Source organism: Ranitomeya variabilis, chromosome 6, assembly GCF_051348905.1.
Source record: "Ranitomeya variabilis isolate aRanVar5 chromosome 6, aRanVar5.hap1, whole genome shotgun sequence".
Lineage (NCBI taxonomy): Eukaryota > Metazoa > Chordata > Amphibia > Anura > Dendrobatidae > Ranitomeya > Ranitomeya variabilis.
This window is the reverse complement of record NC_135237.1, coordinates 15,582,309-15,606,986: the sequence shown is the minus strand read 5'-3', so window position 1 is coordinate 15,606,986 and position 24,678 is coordinate 15,582,309. Positions and strand designations below refer to the sequence as shown.

The 24,678-nt window shown below is 48.3% G+C and overlaps 1 protein-coding gene across 3 annotated transcripts in view; it reads left to right on the top strand.

Moving 5' to 3' along the window:
- LOC143781340 (unconventional myosin-Ig-like) overlaps nucleotides 1–24,678 on the top strand; it is a 213,258-nt gene that overhangs the window by 150,523 nt on the left and 38,057 nt on the right. For all 3 annotated transcript variants that reach the window (XM_077267894.1, XM_077267893.1, XM_077267895.1), the window contains one exon: nucleotides 4,652–4,806. In XM_077267894.1, coding sequence (XP_077124009.1) covers nucleotides 4,652–4,806 — 155 coding nt within the window. The remainder of the gene's footprint in view (nucleotides 1–4,651; nucleotides 4,807–24,678) is intronic.

The following is a 24,678-nucleotide window of genomic DNA, read 5'->3' as shown; positions in this document are numbered from 1 at the left end:
TACTAAATACTCAAAGTGGCCCTCAGGCGTATTAAATGCGGTTTTCCACTCATCCCCTTGCTTAATTCGCACCAAATTATACGCCCCACGGAGATCAATCTTGGAGAACCACTTAGCCCCCCTTATGCGAGCAAACAAATCAGTAAGGCTACGTTCACATTTGCGGTCAGCGCCGCAGCGTCGGGCGCCGCAGCGGCGCCGCATGCGTCATGCGCCCCTATACTTAACATGGGGGCGCATGGACATGCGTTGTGCTGCGTTTTGCGCCGCATGGCCGCAAGCGTTGGACGCAAGAAACGCTTCAAGTTGCATTTTTTTTGCGTCCAACTTGCGGGCAAAAACGACGCATGCGGCGCAAAACGCAGCGTTTTAGCGTGCGTTTTGCCGCGTTTTCGTTTGCGTTGTGCGCTGCGGCGCCGACGCTGCGGCGCACAACGCAAATGTGAACGTAGCCTAAGCAGCGGCAACGGATACTGATATTTGACAGTAATTTTATTCAGGAGTCGATAATCAATACAAGGCCTCAGCGAGCCATCCTTTTTAGAGACAAAGAAAAACCCAGCTCCTAAAGGTGATGAAGAAGGACGAATATGTCCCTTTTCCAGGGACTCCTTAACATATTCTCGCATGGCAGCATGCTCAGGTACAGATAGGTTAAACAAACGACCCTTTGGAAATTTACTGCCTGGAATCAGATCTATGGCGCAATCACACTCTCTGTGGGGAGGGAGAGAACCAATTTTAGGCTCTTCAAAAATATCCCCAAAATCCGACAAAAATGCAGGAATCTCAGAGGGAATAGATGACGAGATAGGAACCAAAGGTATGTCCCCATGAGCCCCCCGACATCCCCAGCTTAACACAGACATAGTTTTCCAGTCCAGTACTGGGTTATGAGATTGTAACCATGGTAATCCAAGCACTAAAACATCATGTAAATTATACAACACGAGGAAGCGAATCATCTCCTGATGGTCTGGAGTCATACGCATAGTCACTTGCGTCCAGAACTGTGGTCTATTACAAGCCAGAGGTGTAGAATCAATACCCTTCAGAGGTATAGGAACTTCCAGAGGCTCCAAATCAAACCCACAGCGCCTGGCGAAGGACCAATCCATGAGACTCAGAGCGGCGCCAGAGTCCACATAGGCATCCACGGTAATAACTGATAATGAACAAATCAGAGTTACAGACAGAAGAAATTTAGACTGTAAAGTGCCAATAGAAACAGACTTGTCAACCTTCCTAGTACGTTTAGAGCATGCTGATATAACATGCGCGGAATCACCACAGTAGAAGCACAAGCCATTTTTGCGCCTATAATTCTGCCGCTCGCTTCTTGACAGAATTCTGTCACATTGCATTTTCTCTGGCGTCCCTTCAGAAGATACCGCCAAATGGTGCACGGGTTTGCGCTCCCGCAAACGCCGATCAATCTGAATCGCCATTGTCATGGACTCATTCAGACCTGTGGGCGTAGGAAACCCCACCATGACATCCTTAACGGCATCAGAAAGGCCCTCTCTGAAATTTGCCGCTAGGGCACACTCATTCCACTGAGTAAGCACAGACCATTTACGAAATTTTTGGCAGTATATCTCAGCTTCATCTTGCCCTTGAGACAGGGCTATTACAGCTTTTTCAGCTTGAATCTCCAAATTAGGTTCCTCATACAGCAACCCTAAAGCCAGAAAAAACGCATCCACATTGAGCAACGCAGGATCCCCTGGTGTCAATGAAAATGCCCAATTTTGAGGGTCACCTCGCAGCAAAGAAATCACAATCTTAACCTGCTGAACAGGATCTCCAGAGGAGTGAGGTCTGAGAGAAAGGAATAATTTACAATTACATTTGAAATTCAGAAACCGAGATCTATCTCCGGAAAATACCTCTGGTGTAGGAATCTTAGGTTCAGAAATAGGAGTACGTATAACATAATCTTGTAAATTCTGAACCTTCGTAGCAAGATTATTTAAACCTGCAGCCAAACTCTGAGGGTCCATCCTTAAACCGGAGAGATCAGAGCCATTCAAGGATTAGAAGGAGAGAAAGGCAAGGCTGTAAATAGAGCAGAAATACAACTGAGCCAACTAAGTAGCAAACATGAGAGGAAAAAAAAAAATAAAAAAAAAATCTACAGACTTCTTTTACTCTCCTTTCTTCTGCCAATTACTTTAACAGCGGCCGGTCATACTGTCATGATTCCCCAATGGCAAGGGAACATCAGAAACACAAAAATAACAGACTAGCTCTCGGGTGATGGAAACTCAAGCTGACCGTGACCTAAATCTACCACACAACTAACAGTAGCCAGGAAGCATTCCTACGGCTGCCTAGATGCCATGCGCCAGCCGGAGAACTAACTACGCCTGGAAGAGAAAGGAACAGACCTGGCTTACCTCTAGAGAAATTCCCCAAAGATGATAGTAGCCCCCACGTATATTAACGGTGAGTTCAGAGGAAAAGACATACACAGTATGAAGGTAGATTTAGCAAGCGAGGTCCACTTACTAGATAGAGGAAGGATACAAAAGAGGACTTCACGGTCAGCTGAAAACCCTTTCAAAAAACCCATCCTGAAATTACTTTAAGACTCCTGTGTCAACTCATGACACAGGAGTGGCAATTTCAGTCCACAAGAGCTTCCAGTAACAGGAAATGACAAAACTGTAAACTGGACAAGAAAAACAAAACAATAAGGACAAGAGTCCACTTAGCTGATCAGCAGACTAGTAGCAGGAACATGCAACTGAATGACTCAGGTTACAATGATGACCGGCAAGGAAGTGACTGGAGAGCAAGGCTAAATAGGGAACTCCCAAAACTGATGGAAGCAGGTGAGCTGAGGAAGAAAAGCACACACAAGTCTCCAGTACCACCAGCCACCACCAGGGGAGCCAAAAAGCGGATCACAACAGAGCTCCCTGTATACAGATATACATGATAAGATCCTGTCTGCAGCCACCACTAGGGGGAGCTCCCTGTATACAGAGATACATGATAAGATCCTGTCTGCAGCCACCACTAGGGGGAGCTCCCTGTATACAGAGATACATGATAAGATCCTGTCTGCAGCCACCACTAGGGGAGCTCCCTGTATACAGAGATACATGATAAGATCCTGTCTGCAGCGACCACTAGGGGGAGTTCCCTGTATACAGAGATACATGATAAGATCCTGTCTGCAGTCACCACTAGAGGGAGCTCCCTGTATACAGATATACATGATAAGATCCTGTCTGCAGCCACCACTAGGGGGAGCTCCCTGTATACAGATATACATGATAAGATCATGTCTGCAGCCACCACTAGGGGGAGCTCCCTGTATACAGAGATACATGATAAGATATTGTCTGCAGTCACCACTAGGGGGAGCTCCCTGTATACAGAGATACATGATAAGATCCTGTCTGCAGTCACCACTAGGGGGAGCTCCTTGTATACAGAGATACATGATAAGATCCTGTCTGCAGCCACCACTAGGGGGAGCTCCCTGTATACAGAGATACATGATAAGATTCTGTCTGCAGCCACCACTAGGTGGAGCTCCCTGTATACAGAGATACATGATAACATCCTGTCTGCAGTCGCCAGTAGGGGGAGCTCCCTGTATACAGAGATACATGATAAGATCCTGTCTGCAGCCACCACTAGGGGGAGCTCCCTGTATACAGATACATGATAAGATCCTGTCTGCAGTCACCAGTAGGGGGAGCTCTCTGTATACAGAGATACATGATAAGATTCTGTCTGCAGTCACCAGTAGGGGGAGCTTCCTGTATACAGAGATACATGATAAGATCCTGTCTGCAGCCACCACTAGGGGGAGCTCCCTGTATACAGAGATACATGATAAGATTCTGTCTGCAGTCACCACTAGGGGGAGCTCCCTGTATACAGAGATACATAAGATCCTGTCTGCAGTCACCACTAGGGGGAGCTCCCTGTATACAGAGATACATGATAAGATCCTGTATGCAGTCACCAGTAGGGGGAGCTCCCTGTATACAGAGATACATAAGATCCTGTCTGCAGTCACCACTAGGGGGAGCTCCCTGTATACAGAGATACATAAGATCCTGTCTGCAGCCACCACTAGGGGGAGCTTTCTGTATACAGAGATACATGATAAGATCCTGTCTGCAGTCACCACTAGGGGGAGCTCTCTGTATACAGAGATACATGATAAGATTCTGTCTGCAGTCACCAGTAGGGGGAGCTCTCTGTATACAGAGATACATGATAAGATCCTGTCTGCAGTCACCACTAGGGGGAGCTCCCTGTATACAGAGATACATGATAAGATCCTGTCTGCAGTCACCACTAGGGGGAGCTCCCTGTATACAGAGATACATGATAAGATCCTGTCTGCAGCCACCACTAGGGGGAGCTCCCTGTATACAGAGATACAGGATAAGATCCTGTCTGCAGTCACCACTAGGGGGAGCTCCCTGTATATTGAGATACATGATAAGATCCTGTCTGCAGTCACCAGTAGGGGGAGCTCTCTGTATACAGAGATACATGATAAGATCCTGTCTGCAGTCACCAGTAGGGGGAGCTTCCTGTATACAGAGATACATAAGATTGTGTCTGCATTTCTTAGGAAAGATACATTAAGTGTCATGCTCTGATCTCTGCTCTCTTCCAGGTCACAGGACTGAGCCTCACGGGAGGTCCGGACCAGCTGGTGATCCTTCACACACAGAAAAATGAGGACATGCTCTTCTGCCTGCACAGTGTGAATCCGGCAAATGAGAGCCGTGTGGGTGAATTGGTGGGATCGCTGATGAATCACTTCAAATTGTGAGTGTCCTCATTCTTCTGTGACTTTTATTGATATTTGCCGCAGAGTCACATAACTTGGTGTCTTGCCCCGGTGGTTGCCCCTTTGCAGCCCGTTGTGGTGATGAGCACAGCGTTGTGTTTCTCTGTGGCCATGGACATGCATCTACAAAGGAAAGAACATTTTTATTGATTCACTAAAAGGGGTCACGAAGAGTCACTGGATTGGTCGTAAAATCACATCCTGCTGCCATGTCTCCTCCGGGCGCTTCTTGGCTCAGGTCTGAATTTAGAGTCCCAAAACAAAACATAAAATAAAACCCTCGGTAACAGGTGAAGCCCTTGAGTCGCCCTCTACTGTTACCGCACGCCGTTTTGTCCTGCTAATAATTATTCTGGCAATATGGCCACCAATACAACGCCCATTGTGGTCATCTGCCGGGCCGCAGAAGGGTGCAGAGGACGGGGATGTACATGTATAGAGTTCTAGAATGCCGGGTGGCATAGTAACTGCAGACCTTCCAAATCTAACCCCTAAATGTCTGTGTCTCAGAGGATTTGTGGGCGGTCCAGGGTGATTTGTAATGACAGCCATGTTGTGTCACCCAGCTTTCCCAAATTCCTTTTTATGCAGGATTATACACGGGGAGGTTTTAGGATCTGGCAGGATTATACTCGGGGAGGGTTAAGGTCGGGCAGAATTATAGTCGGGCAGAGTTATGGTCGGTAGCATTATAGGTGGAGGGTTATAGTTGGGCGGAATTGCAGTCGGGGAGGGTTATGGTGGGACAGGATTATAGTTGGCGAGGGCTATGATCAGGCAGGATTATAGTCGTGCAGGGTTATGGTCGGGCAGAATTTTAGTCAGGGAGGGTTATAGTTGAGCACGTTTATAGTCGAAGAGGGTTATGGTCGGGCAGGATTATAGTCCCGGATGGTTATGATCGGGCAGAATTATAGTCAGGCAGTGTTATGGTCAGGCAGGATTATAGTTGGGGGGAGGGTTATGATAGGTAGGATTATAGTTGGAGGGTTATAGTTGGGCAGGTACAGTCAGGGAGGGTTATGGTGGGACAGGATTGTAGTCAGGGAGGGTTATGATCTGGCAGGATTGTAGTTCGGGAGGGTTTTGGTTGGGCAGAATTATAGTCAGGGAAGATTATGATCGGTAGGATTATAGTTGCAGGGTTGTAGTTGGGCAGGATTGCAGTGGGGGAGGGTTATGGTGGGACAGAATTATAGTTGAGGAGGGTTATGGTCGGGCACAATTATAGTCGGGGACAGGGCCGGATTTAAGAGGTGGGTGACCCGGGGCCCATTTTGAAGGGAGGCCCATTTTTCAAGGTGTCGCAATATATAATGCAAAAACACACAATGAAACAAAGGCAAGTTTATTTACAAAAATCATTTACGCAGAGTAATTCAGGTAAAATCATTCATTTTTTACAATCCAGGCACTTTCCTTGATTTTCGTGCTGCAAAATCACTAATGATGTCACTAAAGTCCAATTCACGCAGTAGATCTGACTCGATGCTCATGATAGACAAATTTACAAGTCGTCCCTGCTTCATGGACGTCCTTAATCGGTTTTCAACTAAGTTGAGTTTTGAGAAGGAACGCTCACCACTGCAGCTTACCATCAGAATTAGATATATCCTTAGAGCTATCTCAATATTTGGGAGAGTGTCCTGCACACCCTATTCCATGATAAGCTTGTACATGAAAAGTTCAGTGCCGATATCATTTGGCTCCTCGTCTGTGAATAAATTGGCAAATGTTACAAACTGACACAGTTCATCGATAAATGTAATGACCAAGTCTTCTGAGTAAGACCTGACGAGTTGTTCTGCTGTGGCCTTCAGCTCGTCTGAAGACAGTTCTGTCAGATGCTAAAAAAGCTAAATTTGCTATATATCTTTATATGCTTGAAGACGTTTGTCTAGAGAAGTGAGAAACTGATCAATGATAAGCAAGAAAGTTTCTGTTCTGTGTTTTTCAGAAGGGCTGAGTTCTACTTCTTCCGTATGGCCATAATCCAATGGATTGAGACACACGTTTCGACACCTGTGTCGAGTTATCGTCTGAACATACTCAGATGAACCAGACAGCTCTTCGCCTTGCTTCTCATAAATTTTGAAGGAGTCACGCTTTGATGCGACATAGTTTTTTAAGCTGGTCAGTGACGCCACAGCAGTGTTTAGATCAGTTTTGCGTGTTGCTGAATAGGTAGCACCTAGAAGCTTCTGTTGGGATCGGAGAAGGCTGCCGCATGCCATAAGCTGAGCATTAGGTACAGGGAGAGTACTGGAAGTCTGGCTAGGCTAGCCAGGTCAGTGGATGCTGACGCAGGTCAGGTGCCACTGAGATGTAGGACCGTAGCCAAGTCCCTACACTTGCAATACTTTCTCTTTTGTTAAATGTTCCTTAACATTAGAAACAGTTCACAGCAAAGAGACGTGTATTTTACATGTTTTGAGATATTTATCTTTATATTGGTGGGTAATGGTTGGGTAAGATTATAGTCGGGGTGGGTAATGGTTGGGTAAGATTATAGTCGGGGCGGGTTTTAGTTATAGTTGGAGCATTCTAGCCGGTAAGAGTCATGGTCGAGCAGAATTATAGATGGGGAGGGTTTTGGTCAGGCCGGATTAAAGTCAGTAAAGGTTATGGTTTGGACTGTATTATAGACTGGAAGGGTCAGGCAGGATTGTAGTCTGAGAGTGTTATTATAGGCAAAATTGTAGTCGGAGAGGGTTATAATCCGTAGGATTAGAGTTGGAGGGTTATAGTTGGGCAGGATTATAGTCGGAGAGGGTTATGATCGGTAGGACTATAGTTGGAGGGTTATGGTGGGACAGGATTGTAGTCGGGAAGGTTTATGATCTGGCAGGATTATAGTTTGGAAGGGTTTTGGTTGGGCAGAATTATAGTCGAGGAGGTGAGGGTCGGGCAGGATTATAATCAGGGAGGGCTTTGGTTGGGACAGGATTATAGTCAGGTAGGGTTATGGTCGGAGGGTAATGATCCAGGAGGATTATGATTGGGGAGTTTGCAGATCTCAGGATGTTGTGATGTATCTGGCTAGGAAATAGATAGAACCAGTGTGTCTGAGATTACTGATGTGTTCGGCATGTGATTCACACCCGGAGTGATATCAGGCTGCAATAATTAACACTTTTGCAGGCGGTGGCTCTCATCTTAATTACAAGGGCAGTGGATGCAGGTAGTCGCTCTGATCACTGCATTGATTGGTTAGAAATCCCGTTCTCACAGGTAAAATGTGCAATATCCAAGCCTCTTCATGCAAAGAGATCATGTGAGGGTTCAGGGGCCACTTGGTTCACGTACCCACCACTAAACAAAGATGGGGCCAAAAATCTATGTGGTCTCTCCTATTTAACATGGAAATAAATAATCCCTATTATAAGTTATAGGGGAACTCCAGAGGAAGCAATAGATCATTCCTGCCAGCTCTCCTCACATTATAATGGAGCATGCCCCATGATGAATCCCACGGGTGTGGCTAGCTCTCATGTGATCACAGATCTAAGGCCCAGGAGAGGCTGCGGTCTGTGCACGGCGCAGCTGCACGCCGCATGTCACAGGCAGAGAATAAACCTACCCCTGCAGAGAGGCGCGGAGGGGAATGGTTCCAAATAGTGTTAGGCTACGTTTCCATGGTTAGTAATCGGCAGCGCTTTGGACGCAGCACATGTCCGCTGCCGGCTTTTGAACACAGGTGATTCCGCATGTGTTGATTGAACCGTGTGGAATGACCGCATTCTATACATTGGACGGGTGAAATTTATCTTTCAGAGACTCGCGCCTCCTCAAGGTAAATTGACATGTTGCAGTCTGGAGAGACGCGCCACAAGTCTGTCTCCACAGGTGAGCCTCAGGGGTCGGTGCACACATAGTGGATGAGATTGAAATCATATCCACTATGCTGTAACATCTGGCCGCTGCGGGTTGGACGCTGCTGAAGTACGCAGCGTTTACAGACCGTTGGGACCTTCCCTTATATCATCAGAGAAGAACATGAAGTGGCTGGAGGAAATGCAGAGAGCACGACACAATACATGCATCTCTGGCAAACATTAAGTGACCACTGCAAAATGTTCAGTTTGTCTGATTTTTCTCTTTATAGGTGTATTTTTGAGTAAAATGTAAATTGTTCTTTTATTCTATAAACTACTGACAACATGTCTACGAAGTTCCAAGCAATAAATGTTGTAATTATTTCTGAAAATGAGCAATAGTCAAAATAAAAAATGCATTGCTTGCAGACCTCAAATAATGCAAAAAAACAAATTCATAATCATTTAGAAACAACAATACTAATGTTTTAACTCAGGAAGAGTTCAGAAATCAATATTGTGTGGAATAACCATGATTGTTAATCCCAGCTTTCATGCGTCTTGGCAGCTTTCCACCAGTCTCTCACACGGCTCCTGGGTGACCTTATGCCGCTCCTGGTACAATAATGTCAGCAGTTCTTCTGTGTTTGATGGCTTGTGACTATCCATCATCCTCCTGATTACATTCCAGAGGATTTCAGTGGGCTTCAGGTCTGGAGATTGGGCGGCCAAGACAGGGAATTGATGTGGTGGTCTCCTAATTTTTGCCAGAGTTGTGGGGCTGAGATTTATGGATATCACCCAGAACAAGGCAGCAGAACATTCTCCAATTATTACTCCAAAACCTACAAACAGCAGGAGAGGATTCACATGGCAGAGGTGATGGCCCCGGTTACCCATCAGTACTGAAAGTTCTGCACGATATCGATCAGCCCTGATTCATCCACACTAATATGTTGGAAGCAAAGATAATGTGCAAGCGTCAGGATCTGAGCGACAAGGGCCAAACCGAGATGTCAGAGCATCTCCAAAACAGCCAGTGTTCCCGGTATATATGGCGGGTCTTGTGGGGTGTTCCCTATAATACGTCAGGTCTTGTGGGGTGTTCCCTATAATACGTCAGGTCTTGACGGGTGTTCCTGGTATACTGCAGGTCTTGTGGGGTGTTCCTGGTATACGGCAGGTCTTGTGGGGTGTTCCCGGTAAACGGCAGGTCTTGTGGGGTGTTCCCGGTATACGGCAGGTCTTGGGTGTTCCCGGTATACGGCAGGTCTTGTGGGGTGTTCCCTATAATACGGCAGGTCTTGTAGGGTGTTCCCTATAATACAGCATGTCTTGTGGGGTGTTTTTGGCATATGGCGGGTCTTGTGAGGTGTTCCCGGTATATATGGCGGGTCTTGTGGGGTGTTCCCTATAATACGGCAGGTCTTGTGGGATGTTCCTGGTATACGGTAGGTCTTGTGGGGTGTTCCTTATAGTACGGCAGGTCTTGTGTGGTGTTCCCGGTATACGGCAGGTCTTGTGGAGTGTTCCCTATAATACGGCAGGTCTTGTAGGGTGTTCCCTATAATACGGCAGGTCTTGTCGGGTGTTTCTGGTATACGGCAGGTCTTATCAGGTGTTCCCGGTATACGGCAGATCTTGTGGGACGTTCCCGGTGTACGTCAGGTCTTGTGGGGCGTTCCCGGTATACGGCAGGTCTTGTGGGGTGTTCCCTATAATACGGCAGGTCTTGTGGGGTGTTCCTGGTATATGGTAGGTCTTGTGGGGTGTTCCCTATAATACGGCAGGACTTGTGGGGTGTTCCCGGTATATGGAGGGTCTTGTGGAGTGTTCCCGGTATACGGCAGGACTTGTGAGGTGTTCCCGGTATATGGCGGGTCTTGTGGGGTGTTCCCGGTATATGGCAGGTCTTGTGGGGCGTCCCCGGTATACGGTAGGTCTTGTGGGGTGTTCCCGATATATGGCGGGTCTTGTGGGGTGTTCCCGGTACACAGCCGGTCTTGTTGGGTGTTCTTGATATGTGGCAGGTGTTGTGAGGTGTTACCGGTTTATGGCGGGTCTTGTGGGGTGTTCATGGTATATGGGAGGTGTTGTCTGGCGTTCCGAGTATATGTCGGATCTTGTGGGGTGTTCCTGGATTATGAGAGATGTTGTGGGGTGTTTGGCTGGTCTTGTTGGGTGTTCCCGGTATATGGCGGGTCTTGTCTGGCATTCCGAGTATATGTCGGATCTTGTGGCTGTTTACTTTATGCAGTTGTTAGAACCTAAGGGTACCGTCACACAGTACCATTTACATCGCTACGACGGCACGATCCGTGACGTCGCAGCGATCGTATGATTATCGCTCCAGCGTCGTAGACTGCGGTCACACGTTGCAATCACGGCGCTGGAGCGATGCCGAAGTCCCCGGGTAACCAGGGTAAACATCGGGTAACTAAGCGCAGGGCCGCGCTTAGTAACCCGATGTTTACCCTGGTTACCAGCGTAAACGTAAAAAAACCCAAACCGTACATACTCACTATCTGATGCCCGTCAGGTCCCTTGCCGTCTGCTTTCCTCTCTGACTGTCTGCCGGCCGGAAAGTGAGAGCAGATCACAGCGGTGACGTCGCCGCTGTGATCTGCTCTCACTGTACGGCCGGATTCAGTCAGAGCAGGAAGCGGACGGCAAGGGACCTGACGGGCATCAGATGGTGAGTATGTACGGTTTGTTTTTTTACGTTTACGCTGGTAACCACGGTAAACATCGGGTTACTAAGCGCGGCCCTGCGCTTAGTTACCCGATGTTTACCCTGGTTACCAGCGAACACATCGCTGGATCGCTGTCACACACAACGATCCAGCGATGTCAGCGGGAGATCCAGCGACGAAAGAAAGTTTGAAACGATCTGCTACGACGTACGATTCTCAGCAGGGTGCCTGATCGCAGTAGCATGTCAGACACTGCGAGATCGTAACGATATCGCTACAACGTCACGAATCGTGCCGTCGTAGCGATAAAAATGCCACTGTGTGACAGTACCCTAAGGCAGGGCAACCAGTGAACCATGACAGAGTCATACTGGGAACAACCTCACAAAACATAACATGCTGTCCTTTGCCTGTTGCTGAAAGTGTCAACAATGGGGACTTAACCATCATGTCACCAGCCATGGATTTGTTCCCTTGGACACTGATGGGGGATGATGGGGGTGATTATAAGATGTGACTTCTCTACCACCTTTACATTTATAAGAAGCTTGAGGTTGTAATTCTGCAGGAAATCTGCCCAGCAACAGAAAGAGCTTTCATCTGAAGCATCCAGGAGCTGCAGAGATCCATGTATATAATGAGAGCACATCATACAGCGCTGGCACTGCAGCCGGGCATTGTGGGTAAAGGCATGTACTGTGCGTGCTACATTATACACGCCTCATCATACATGCAGCCAGAGAGAAATGTCAGGAAGGCCAGCGGACAGCATAACGTTTGTTCTGTATATGTGTGTGTGTATGTGTATTTATATATATATACACTGCACAGTACCACTCCTCCTGTCCTGTATATATACACTGCACAGTACCACTCCTCCTGTATATATACACTGCACAGTACCACTCCTCCTGTATATATACACTGCACAGTACCACTCCTCCTGCCCTGTATATATACACTGCACAGTACCACTCCTCCTGTATATATATATACTGCACAGTACCACTCCTCCTGTATATATACACTGCACAGTACCACTCCTCCTGTATATATACACTGCACAGTACCACTCCTCCTGTCCTGTATATATACACTGCATAGTACCACTCCTCCTGTCCTGTATATATACACTGCACAGTACCACTCCTCCTGTATATATACACTGCACAATACCGCTCCTCCTGTCCTGTATATATACACTGCACAGTACCACTCCTCCTGTCCTGTATATATACACTGCACAGTACCACTCCTCCTGTATATATACACTGCACAGTACCACTCCTCCTGTATATATACACTGCACAGTACCACTCCTCCTGCCCTGTATATATACACTGCACAGTACCACTCCTCCTGTATATATATATACTGCACAGTACCACTCCTCCTGTATATATACACTGCACAGTACCACTCCTCCTGTCCTGTATATATACACTGCACAGTACCACTCCTCCTGTATATATACACTGCACAGTACCACTCCTCCTGTCCTGTATATATACACTGCACAGTACCACTCCTCCTGTATATATACACTGCACAGTACCACTCCTCCTGTCCTGTATATATACACTGCATAGTACCACTCCTCCTGTCCTGTATATATACACTGCACAGTACCACTCCTCCTGTATATATACACTGCACAGTACCGCTCCTCCTGTCCTGTATATATACACTGCACAGTACCACTCCTCCTGTCCTGTATATATACACTGCACAGTACCACTCCTCCTGTCCTGTATATATATACTGCACAGTACCACTCCTCCTGTCCTGTATATATACACTGCACAGTACCACTCCTCCTGTCCTGTATATATACACTGCACAGTACCACTCCTCCTGTACTGTATATACACTGCACAGTACCACTCCTCCTGTATATATACACTGCACAGTACCACTCCTCCTGTATATATACACTGCACAGTACCACTCCTCCTGTATATATACACTGCACAGTACCGCTCCTCCTGTCCTGTATATATACACTGCACAGTACCACTCCTCCTGTATATATACACTGCACAGTACCACTCCTCCTGTATATATACACTGCACAGTACCACTCCTCCTGTCCTGTATATATACACTGCACAGTACCACTCCTCCTGTCCTGTATATACACTGCACAGTACCACTCCTCCTGTATATATACACTGCACAGTACCACTCCTCCTGTCCTGTATATATATACTGCACAGTACCACTCCTCCTGTCCTGTATATATACACTGCACAGTACCACTCCTCCTGTATATATACACTGCACAATACCACTCCTCCTGTCCTGTATATATACACTGCACAGTACCACTCCTCCTGTCCTGTATATACACTGCACAGTACCACTCCTCCTGTATATATACACTGCACAGTACCACTCCTCCTGTATATATACACTGCACAGTACCACTCCTCCTGTCCTGTATATATACACTGCACAGTACCACTCCTCCTGTATATATACACTGCACAGTACCGCTCCTCCTGTCCTGTATATATACACTGCACAGTACCACTCCTCCTGTATATATACACTGCACAGTACCACTCCTCCTGTATATATACACTGCACAGTACCACTCCTCCTGTATATATACACTGCACAGTACCACTCCTCCTGTATATATACACTGCACAGTACCACTCCTCCTGTCCTGTATATATACACTGCACAGTACCACTCCTCCTGTATATATACACTGCACAGTACCGCTCCTCCTGTCCTGTATATATACACTGCACAGTACCACTCCTCCTGTATATATACACTGCACAGTACCACTCCTCCTGTATATATACACTGCACAGTACCACTCCTCCTGTATATATACACTGCACAGTACCACTCCTCCTGTATATATACACTGCACAGTACCACTCCTCCTGTCCTGTATATATACACTGCACAGTACCACTCCTCCTGTCCTGTATATACACTGCACAGTACCACTCCTCCTGTATATATACACTGCACAGTACCACTCCTCCTGTATATATACACTGCACAGTACCACTCCTCCTGTCCTGTATATATACACTGCACAGTACCACTCCTCCTGTATATATACACTGCACAGTACCACTCCTCTCCTCCTGTATATATACACTGCACAGTACCACTCCTCCTGTCCTGTATATATACACTGCACAGTACCACTCCTCCTGTGCTGTATATATACACTGCACAGTACCACTCCTCCTGTATATATACACTGCACAGTACCACTCCTCCTGTATATATACACTGCACAGTACCGCTCCTCCTGTATATATACACTGCACAGTACCGCTCCTCCTGTATATATACACTGCACAGTACCACTCCTCCTGTCCTGTATATATACACTGCACAGTACCACTCCTCCTGTCCTGTATATATACACTGCACTCCTCCTTTCCTGGAGGACACTTTTGGTGGTGCATTGGTCAGTTCCTGCTCTTTTTCTGTCCGTCCTGTTTGGGATTTCTCTTTGTATTTCCAGCCTCACAGTGACTATAAGACAAGTCCTCATCCTTAGCCTCCTGTCACCAGGCTCCAGACATCGTACAGCTGCCCAAGGGGACGGCTGTCACAGCACCGACTGACCCAGAGACTGCACCCAGCATTCAGATCAGACAGTACCACATTTGCTAGGAATACATGCAACAACCCAGCAGACTGTATCACACATGAAAGGATTAGATACAGCAGCTTAGGTGCTGCTCCTCAGTAGACAGTTTCCAATAAGATAAGCTTAAATAGTTACTCAGCAGGTGGTATCGTACATGAGACGCTTAGATACAGTAGCTCAGCAGTCAGTATCACACATGAGACGCTTAGATACAGTGGCTCAGCAGACAGTATCACACATGAGACGCTTACAGTGGCTCAGCAGACAGTATCACACATGAGACGCTTACAGTGGCTCAGCAGACAGTATCACACATGAGATGCTTAGATACAGTGGCTCAGCAGACAGTATCACATCCCACATGAGATACTTAGATACAGTGGCTCAGCAGACAGTATCACACATGAGATGCTTAGATATAGTGGCTCAGCAGACAGTATCACACATGAGACGCTTACAGTGGCTCAGCAGACAGTATCACACATGAGATGCTTAGATACAGTGGCTCAGCAGACAGTATCACATCCCACATGAGATACTTAGATACAGTGGCTCAGCAGACAGTATCACACATGAGATGCTTAGATATAGTGGCTCAGCAGACAGTATCACACATGAGACGCTTACAGTGGCTCAGCAGACAGTATCACACATGAGATACTTAGATACAGTGGCTCAGCAGACAGTATCACACAGGATAGGATTAGATACAGTGGCTCAGCAGTCAGTGCCAGGAGGAGTTCCCCTTTATTTCACCCTCTCTATGTCGTGCCTTTATTTGGCTGCTCGTCCTCTTGTTTTTATGTCTCGCAGTAAAGCAGCCATTTAATTAAATTAGAAATCTCTGTTCCCAGAAGGCGAATAATGTGCAGAGCTGCGCCCGGTGTCTGAGCACAAGACTGCAACTCCCATCATCCATTACTCAGAGCGTTCTCCTCCCTCCTGATAAATAAAAGAAGAAAGCAAAAAAATCCAGTAAATCCCAAATATTCCTGAATGAGGAGCTGGAAATGATTGTGGCCTTTGTGCAGCGTCGTCTCCCTCAGCTCTATGGAGCGGGCAGCCATTGTCCCTCAGGCCGTGCTCGCAGTCGTGCTGTGCTGCATTTCGGGGAGTGTAGTGTTAACATGCGCAACAGTTCAGTGGTCTGATAGATGCATATAGGCTTGGACTGGCTCACCGGAGAACAGGAGAATCCTCCGGTGGGCCCCTGTGTAAGACTGGGCCCCCATATCCGTACCATCCACAGAGTCCCATAATAATAGCAATCACAACGCCTCAAGAACAGTATCAGCCACAGTGCCCCTATGACAGAACCAGCCAGAGTGCCCCCATGACAGAACCAGCCACAGCGCCCCATGACAAAACCAGCCACAGCGCCCCATGACAGAACCAGCCACAGCGCCCTCATGACAGAACCAGCCACAGCCCCATGACAGAACCAGCCACAGCCCCCATGACAGAACTAGCCAGAGTGCCCAATGACAGAACCAGCCACAGCGCCCTCATGACAGTACCAAACACAGTGCCCCATGACAGAACCAGCCACAGCACCCCATGACAGAACCAGCCAGAGTGCCCAATGACAGAACCAACCACAGCGTCTCCATGACAGAACCAGCCACAGCCCCCATGACAGAACCAGCCACAGTGCCCCCATGATAGGACCAGCCACAGTGCCCCCATGACAGAACCAGCCAGAGTGCCCAATGACAGAACCAGCCACAGTGCCCCCATGACAGGACCAGCCACAGCGTCCAATGACAGAACCAGCCACAGTGCCCCATGACAGAACCAGCCACAGCCCCCATGACGGAACCAGCCACAGCGCCCCATGACAGAACCAGCCACAACGCCCCATGACGGAACCAGCGACAGCGCGCCCCATGACAGAACCAGCCACAGCCCCCATGACAGAACCAGCCACAGCCCCCCATGACAGAACCAGCCACAGCGCCCCATGACAGAACCAGCGACAGCGCCCCATGACAGAACCAGCCACAGCGCCCCATGACAGAACCAGCCATAGTGCCACATGGCAGAACCAGCCACAGCGCCCTATGACAGAACCAGCGACAGCGCCCCATGACAGACCCAGCGACAGCGCGCCCCATGACGGAACCAGCGACAGCGCGCCCCATGACGGAACCAGCCACAGCGCCCGATGACAGAACCAGCCACAGCGCCCTATGACAGAACCAGCCACCGCTCCCATGACAGAACCAGCGACAGCGCGCCCCATGACGGAACCAGCCACAGTGCCCCCATGACAGAACCAGCCACAGCGCCCCATAACAGTAGCAAACAGTGTTTTCTTAAAAGTACCAGCCACAGCGCCCCATGAGAGCCCCAATGACTGTGCCAGCCACAGTGACCCATGCGCCATGATAGAACCATCATAACAGCACAAACAGCAGTGCCTTCATAGCTGTTCCGGCTACAGTACCAGTCAGAGAGCCCTCCTAATAAACCCACCACAGTGCCCCATAACCTTATCAGGCACCAGGCCCCATCATAATCCCACAGTAATAATTCTCACCCCCTCCTCCCCGACTCCCTGACACCTGTGACCAGTCAGGGACTACAGTAACAGGTGATGATATTGGGCAGTAAAGCCGCATCACACGCTGCTCTCACAAGGCCCTAATTACAGACTGATTCCTGCACGGCCAAAACACGAAGCTATGGACACTGAGGAGCCGCCGTGTACGGAGGAGATCGGCGTCTGTCAGGAACTCATTTAATTGCCAGAGAAATTAATGCATTTTTGACAGGATTCTGCTCATTTATTCAGTTTCCATGACAACTGAAGATCATGGCCTGTATCTGGTGTGGACGAGCTGAGCCGCTGACAGAACAACACCCCCAGATGTCAGAGGGGTGTGTAATGTGCCCCACAGCTGACCCAGCCCGCAGTCCTATGTAAACACCACAGTCAGACAACACCGTGTGATCACTCTCTGAGTACAGATAATGTATTAGATGTCACCTGCAGTCCTATGTAACACCACAGATAACAGTGGGTGTGGGTTAGGTACAATTACAGTGGGCACAGGTCATGGGGTACAGCACATTCCAGGTGCAGTTTGGGCACTGTGGGTGTGGGTTGGGTACAGTTACAGTGGGCACAGGTCGTGGGGTACAGCACATTCCGGGTGCAGGTTGGGCGCTGTGGGTGTGGGTTGGGTACAGTTACAGTGGGCACAGGTCGTGGGGTACAGCACATTCCGGGTGCAGTTTGGGCGCTGTGGGTGTGGGTTGGGTACAGTTACAGTGGGCACAGGTCGTGGGGTACAGCACATTCCGGGTGCAGTTTGGGCGCTTTGGGTGTGGGTTGGGTCCAGATATGATTAATTGCACGCGATGTTTGTGAGTCTTTATCATGGACGGGTCAAGTGTTCATTAGTGCGGCAGGCGTGAAGTTATCAGACAATGGCGGTGTATCGGCATGCAGCATTATCCTGCCTCCATCTGTCACCACAGCACAGACACAAAAAGAAGCCAATTACCCCTGAGTGTGCGGAGCGGCCTCCGTCTGCTGCGCACTGAGCTCCATCTGGAGACAGGTCCACTACAAGGCGCCAATCCCCGCAGGAGCGCTGCAGACGGTGAACTCAGGTGCTCAATCACTTAATGCAATCAGACTGCGGTGACGGCAGAGCTTAATCCTGCATCATCCGCTGTAAGGTGACCCCAGAAAAGGCCAACGCTTTGTAACGGGGTCCCTGCACATGCCAACTGTCAGGTCAATAACACAATATAATGAGTGAAGCTCAATGCATAGCATGGTGAGTGCCCGTCTGTGACATTTGTTATTTCTGGAGGGCGGTGATGTCACTCCTGTGTAATATGTTATATCTGGTGAGCGGTGATGTCACTCCTGTGTAATATGTTATATCTGGTGAGCGGTGATGTCACTCCTGTGTAATATGTTATATCTGGTGAGCGGTGATGTCACTCCTGTGTAATATGTTACATCCAGTGAGTGGTGATGTCACTCCTGTGTAATATGTTATATCCGGTGAGCGGTGATGTCACTCCTGTGTAATATGTTATATCTGGTGAGCGGTGATGTCACTCCTGTGTAATATGTTATTTCTGGAGGGTGGTGATGTCACTCCTGTGTAATATGTTATATTTAGTGAGCGGTGATGTCGCTCCTGTGTAAAATGTTATATCAGGTGAGCGGTGATGTCACTCCTGTGTAATATGTTATATCCGGTGAGTGGTGATGTCACTCCTGTGTAATATGTTATATCTGGTGAGCGGTGATGTCACTCCTGTGTAATATGTTATATCTGGTGAGCGGTGATGTCACTCCTGTGTAATATGTTATATCTAGTGAGCGGTGATGTCGCTCCTGTGTAATATGTTATATCCGGTGAGCGGTGATGTCACTCCTGTGTAATATGTTATATCTGGTGAGCGGTGATGTCACTCCTGTGTAATATGTTATATCCGGTGTGCGGTGATGTCACTCCTGTGTAATATGTTATATCTGGTGAGCGGTGATGTCACTCCTGTGTAATATGTTATATCTGGTGAGCGGTGATGTCACTCCTGTGTAATATGTTATATCTGGTGAGCGGTGATGTCACTCCTGTGTAATATGTTATATCTGTTGAGCGGTGATGTCACTCCTGTGTAATATGTTATATCCGGTGAGCGGTGATGTCACTCCTGTGTAATATGTTATATCCGGTTAGCGGTGATGTCACTCCTGTGTAATATGTTATATCTGGTGAGCGGTGATGTCACTCCTCTGTAATATGTTATATCTGGTGAGCGGTGATGTCACTCCTGTGTACTATGTTATAACAGGTGAGTGGTGATGTCACTCCTGTGTAATATGTTATATCTGTTGAGCGGTGATGTCACTCCTGTGTAATATGTTATATCTGGTGAGCGGTGATGTCACTCCTCTGTAATATGTTATATCTGGTGAGCGCTGATGTCACTCCTGTGTAATATGTTATATCTGGTGAGTGGTGATGTCACTCCTGTGTAATATGTTATATCCGGTGAGCGGTGATGTCACTCCTGTGTAATATGTTATATCTGGTGAGCGGTGATGTCACTCCTCTGTAATATGTTATATCTGGTGAGCGCTGATGTCACTCCTGTGTAATATGTTATATCTGGTGAGCGGTGATGTCACTCCTGTGTAATATGTTATATCCGGTGAGCGGTGATGTCACTCCTGTGTAATATGTTATATCCGGTGAGCGGTGATGTCACTCCTGTGTAATATGTTATATCCGGTGAGCGGTGATGTCGCTCCTGTGTAATATGTTATATCTGGTGAGCGGTGATGTCACTCCTCTGTAATATGTTATATCCGGTGAGCGGTGATGTCACTCCTGTGTAATATGTTATATCCGGTGAGCGGTGATGTCACTCCTGTGTAATATGTTATATCCGGTGAGCGGTGATGTCGCTCCTGTGTAATATGTTATATCCGGTGTGCGGTGATGTCACTCCTGTGTAATATGTTATATCTGGTGAGCGGTGATGTCACTCCTCTGTAATATGTTATATCTGGTGAGCGGTGATGTCGCTCCTGTGTAATATGTTATAACAGGTGAGCGGTGATGTCACTCCTGTGTAATATGTTATATCTGTTGAGCGGTGATGTCACTCCTGTGTAATATGTTATATCCGGTGAGCGGTGATGTCGCTCCTGTGTAATATGTTATATCCGGTGTGCGGTGATGTCACTCCTGTGTAATATGTTATATCTGGTGAGCGGTGATGTCACTCCTCTGTAATATGTTATATCTGGTGAGCGGTGATGTCGCTCCTGTGTAATATGTTATATCCGGTGAGCGGTGATGTCACTCCTGTGTAATATGTTATATCTGGTGAGCGGTGATGTCACTCCTGTGTAATATGTTATATCCGGTGAGCGGTGATGTCACTCCTGTGTAATATGTTATATCCGGTGTGCGGTGATGTCACTCCTGTGTAATATGTTATATCCGGTGAGCGGTGATGTCACTCCTGTGTAATATGTTATATTTAGTGAGCGGTGATGTCGCTCCTGTGTAATATGTTATATCCGGTGAGCGGTGATGTCGCTCCTGTGTAATATGTTATATCCGGTGAGCGGTGATGTCACTCCTGTGTAATATGTTATATCCGGTGAGCGGTGATGTCACTCCTGTGTAATATGTTATATCCGGTGAGCAGTGATGTCACTCCTGTGTAATATGTTATATCCGGTGTGCGGTGATGTCACTCCTGTGTAATATGTTATATCTGGTGAGCGGTGATGTCACTCCTGTGTAATATGTTATATCCGGTGAGCGGTGATGTCACTCCTGTGTAATATGTTATATCCGGTGTGCGGTGATGTCACTCCTGTGTAATATGTTATATCTGGTGAGCGGTGATGTCACTCCTGTGTAATATGTTATATCCGGTGAGCGGTGATGTCACTCCTGTGTAATATGTTATATCCGGTGAGCGGTGATGTCACTCCTGTGTAATATGTTATATCTGTTGAGCGGTGATGTCACTCCTGTGTAATATGTTATATCTGGTGAGCGGTGATGTCACTCCTGTGTAATATGTTATATCCGGTGAGCGGTGATGTCACTCCTGTGTAATATGTTATATCCGGTGAGCGGTGATGTCACTCCTCTGTAATATGTTATATCTGGTGAGCGGTGATGTCACTCCTGTGTAATATGTTATATCTTGTGAGCGGTGATGTCACTCCTGTGTAATATGTTATATCCGGTGAGCGGTGATGTCACTTCTGTGTAATGTTATATCCGGTGAGCGGTGATGTCACTTCTGTGTAATATGTTATATCCGGTGAGCGGTGATGTCACTCCTGTGTAATATGTTATATCTGGTGAGCGGTGATGTCACTCCTGTGTAATATGTTATAACAGGTGAGCGGTGATGTCACTCCTGTGTAATATGTTATATCTGTTGAGCGGTGATGTCACTCCTGTGTAATATGTTATATCCGGTGAGCGGTGATGTCATTCCTGTGTAATATGTTATATCTGGTGAGCGGTGATGTCACTCCTGTGTAATATGTTATATCTGGTGAGCGGTGATGTCACTCCTCTGTAATATGTTATATCCGGTGAGCGGTGATGTCACTCCTGTGTAATATGTTATATCTGGTGAGCGGTGATGTCACTCCTGTGTAATATGTTATATCTGGTGAGCGGTGATGTCGCTCCTGTGTAATATGTTATATCCGGTGAGCGGTGATGTCACTCCTGTGTAATATGTTATATCCGGTGAGCGGTGATGTCACTCCTGTGTAATATGTTATATCCGGTGAGCGGTGATGTCACTCCTGTGTAATATGTTATATCCGGTGAGCGGTGATGTCACTCCTGTGTAATATGTTATATCTGTTGAGCGGTGATGTCACTCCTGTGTAATATGTTATATCCGGTGAGCGGTGATGTCACTCCTGTGTAATATGTTATATCCGGTGAGCAGTGATGTCGCTCCTGTGTAATATGTTATATCCGGTGAGCGGTGATGTCACTCCTGTGTAATATGTTATATCTGGTGAGCGGTGATGTCACTCCTGTGTAAAGTGTAATTATATCGTTCCTCATATTACAGGCTCAATCTGATTTCTCCTTTTCTGGATAATTTATGTGACTATGAGAGATCTTATTGCGGACAGTAGTGATGATTAGCGATGATTAGCGATATATGTGTAGCTCATCCCTTATATCTGTGTGACCTGTAAACTGAAGGTAATTATTCTGCGGTAATTCTGGCCGTCCCCTCTGTAGGATTATCAGACAGCGGCCATTGTGCTGCAGCCTCATCATCTCTGTGACTGCAAGAACATACGGAGATTATAATCCCCTCAGTCCTAATTCATGTTCTCTGCACAGATCCTTTATCATTCTGCCGCATCCTCCCCATCAGACGGGACATGGAGGGTGGCACAGTCCCCATCAGACGGGACATGGAGGGTGGCACAGTCCTCATCAGACGGGACATGGAGGGTGGTACAGTCGCCATCAGACGGGACATGGAGGGTGGCACAGTCCCCATCAGATGGGACATGGAGGGTGGCACAGTCCTCATCAGACGGGACATGGAGGGTGGCACAGTCCTCATCAGACGGGACGTGGAGAGTGGCACAATCCCCATCAGACGGGACATGAAGGGTGGCACAGTCCCCATCAGACGGGACATGGAGGGTGGCACAGTCCCCATCAGATGGGTCATGGAGGGTGGCACAGTCCTCATCAGATGGGACATGGAGGGTGGCCCAGTCCTCATCAGACGGGACATGGAGGGTGGTACAGTCGCCATCAGATGGGACATGGAGGGTGGCACAGTCCCCATCAGACGGGACATGGAGGGTGGCACAATCCCCATCAGACGGGACATGAAGGGTGGCACAGTCCCCATCAGACGGGACATGAAGGGTGGCACAATCCCCATCAGACGGGACATGAAGGGTGGCACAATCCCCATCAGACGGGACATGGAGGGTTGCACAGTCCTCATCAGACGGGACATGGAGGATGGCACAGTCCTCATCAGACGGGACATGGAGGGTGGCACAGTCCCCATCAGACGGGACATGGAGGGTGGCACAGTCCTCATCAGACGGGACATGGAGGGTGGCACAGTCCCCATCAGACGGGACATGGAGGGTGGCACAGTCCCCATCAGACGGGACATCGAGGGTGGCACAGTCCCCATCAGACGGGACATGGAGGGTGGCACATTCCCCATCAGACGGGACATGGAGGGTGGCACAGTCCCCATCAGATGGGACATGAAGGGTGGCACAATCCCCATCAGACGGGACATCGAGGGTGGCACAGTCCCCATCAGACGGGCCATGAAGGGTGGCACAATCCCCATCAGACGGGACATCGAGGGTGGCACAGTCCCCATCAGACAGAACATGGAGGGTGGCACAGTCCCCATCAGACGGGACATGGAGGGTAGTACAGTCGCCATCAGACGGGACATGAAGGGTGGCACAGTCCCCATCAGACGGGACATGGAGGATGGCACAGTCCTCATCAGACGGAACATGAAGGGTTGCACAGTCCCCATCAGACGGGACATGGAGGATGGCACAGTCCTCATCAGACGGGACATGGAGGATGGCACAGTCCTCATCAGACGGGACATGGAGGGTGGCACAGTCCCCATCAGACGGGACATGGAGGGTGGCACAGTCCTCATCAGACGGGACATGGAGGGTGGCACAATCCCCATCAGACGGGACATGAAGGGTGGCACAATCCCCATCAGACGGGACATGGAGGGTGGCACAGTCCTCATCAGACGGGACATGGAGGGTGGCACAGTCCTCATCAGACGGGACGTGGAGAGTGGCACAATCCCCATCAGACGGGACATGAAGGGTGGCACAGTCCCCATCAGACGGGACATGGAGGGTGGCACAGTCCCCATCAGATGGGTCATGGAGGGTGGCACAGTCCTCATCAGATGGGACATGGAGGGTGGCCCAGTCCTCATCAGACGGGACATGGAGGGTGGTACAGTCGCCATCAGATGGGACATGGAGGGTGGCACAGTCCCCATCAGACGGGACATGGAGGGTGGCACAATCCCCATCAGACGGGACATGAAGGGTGGCACAGTCCCCATCAGACGGGACATGAAGGGTGGCACAATCCCCATCAGACGGGACATGGAGGGTTGCACAGTCCTCATCAGACGAGACATGGAGGATGGCAC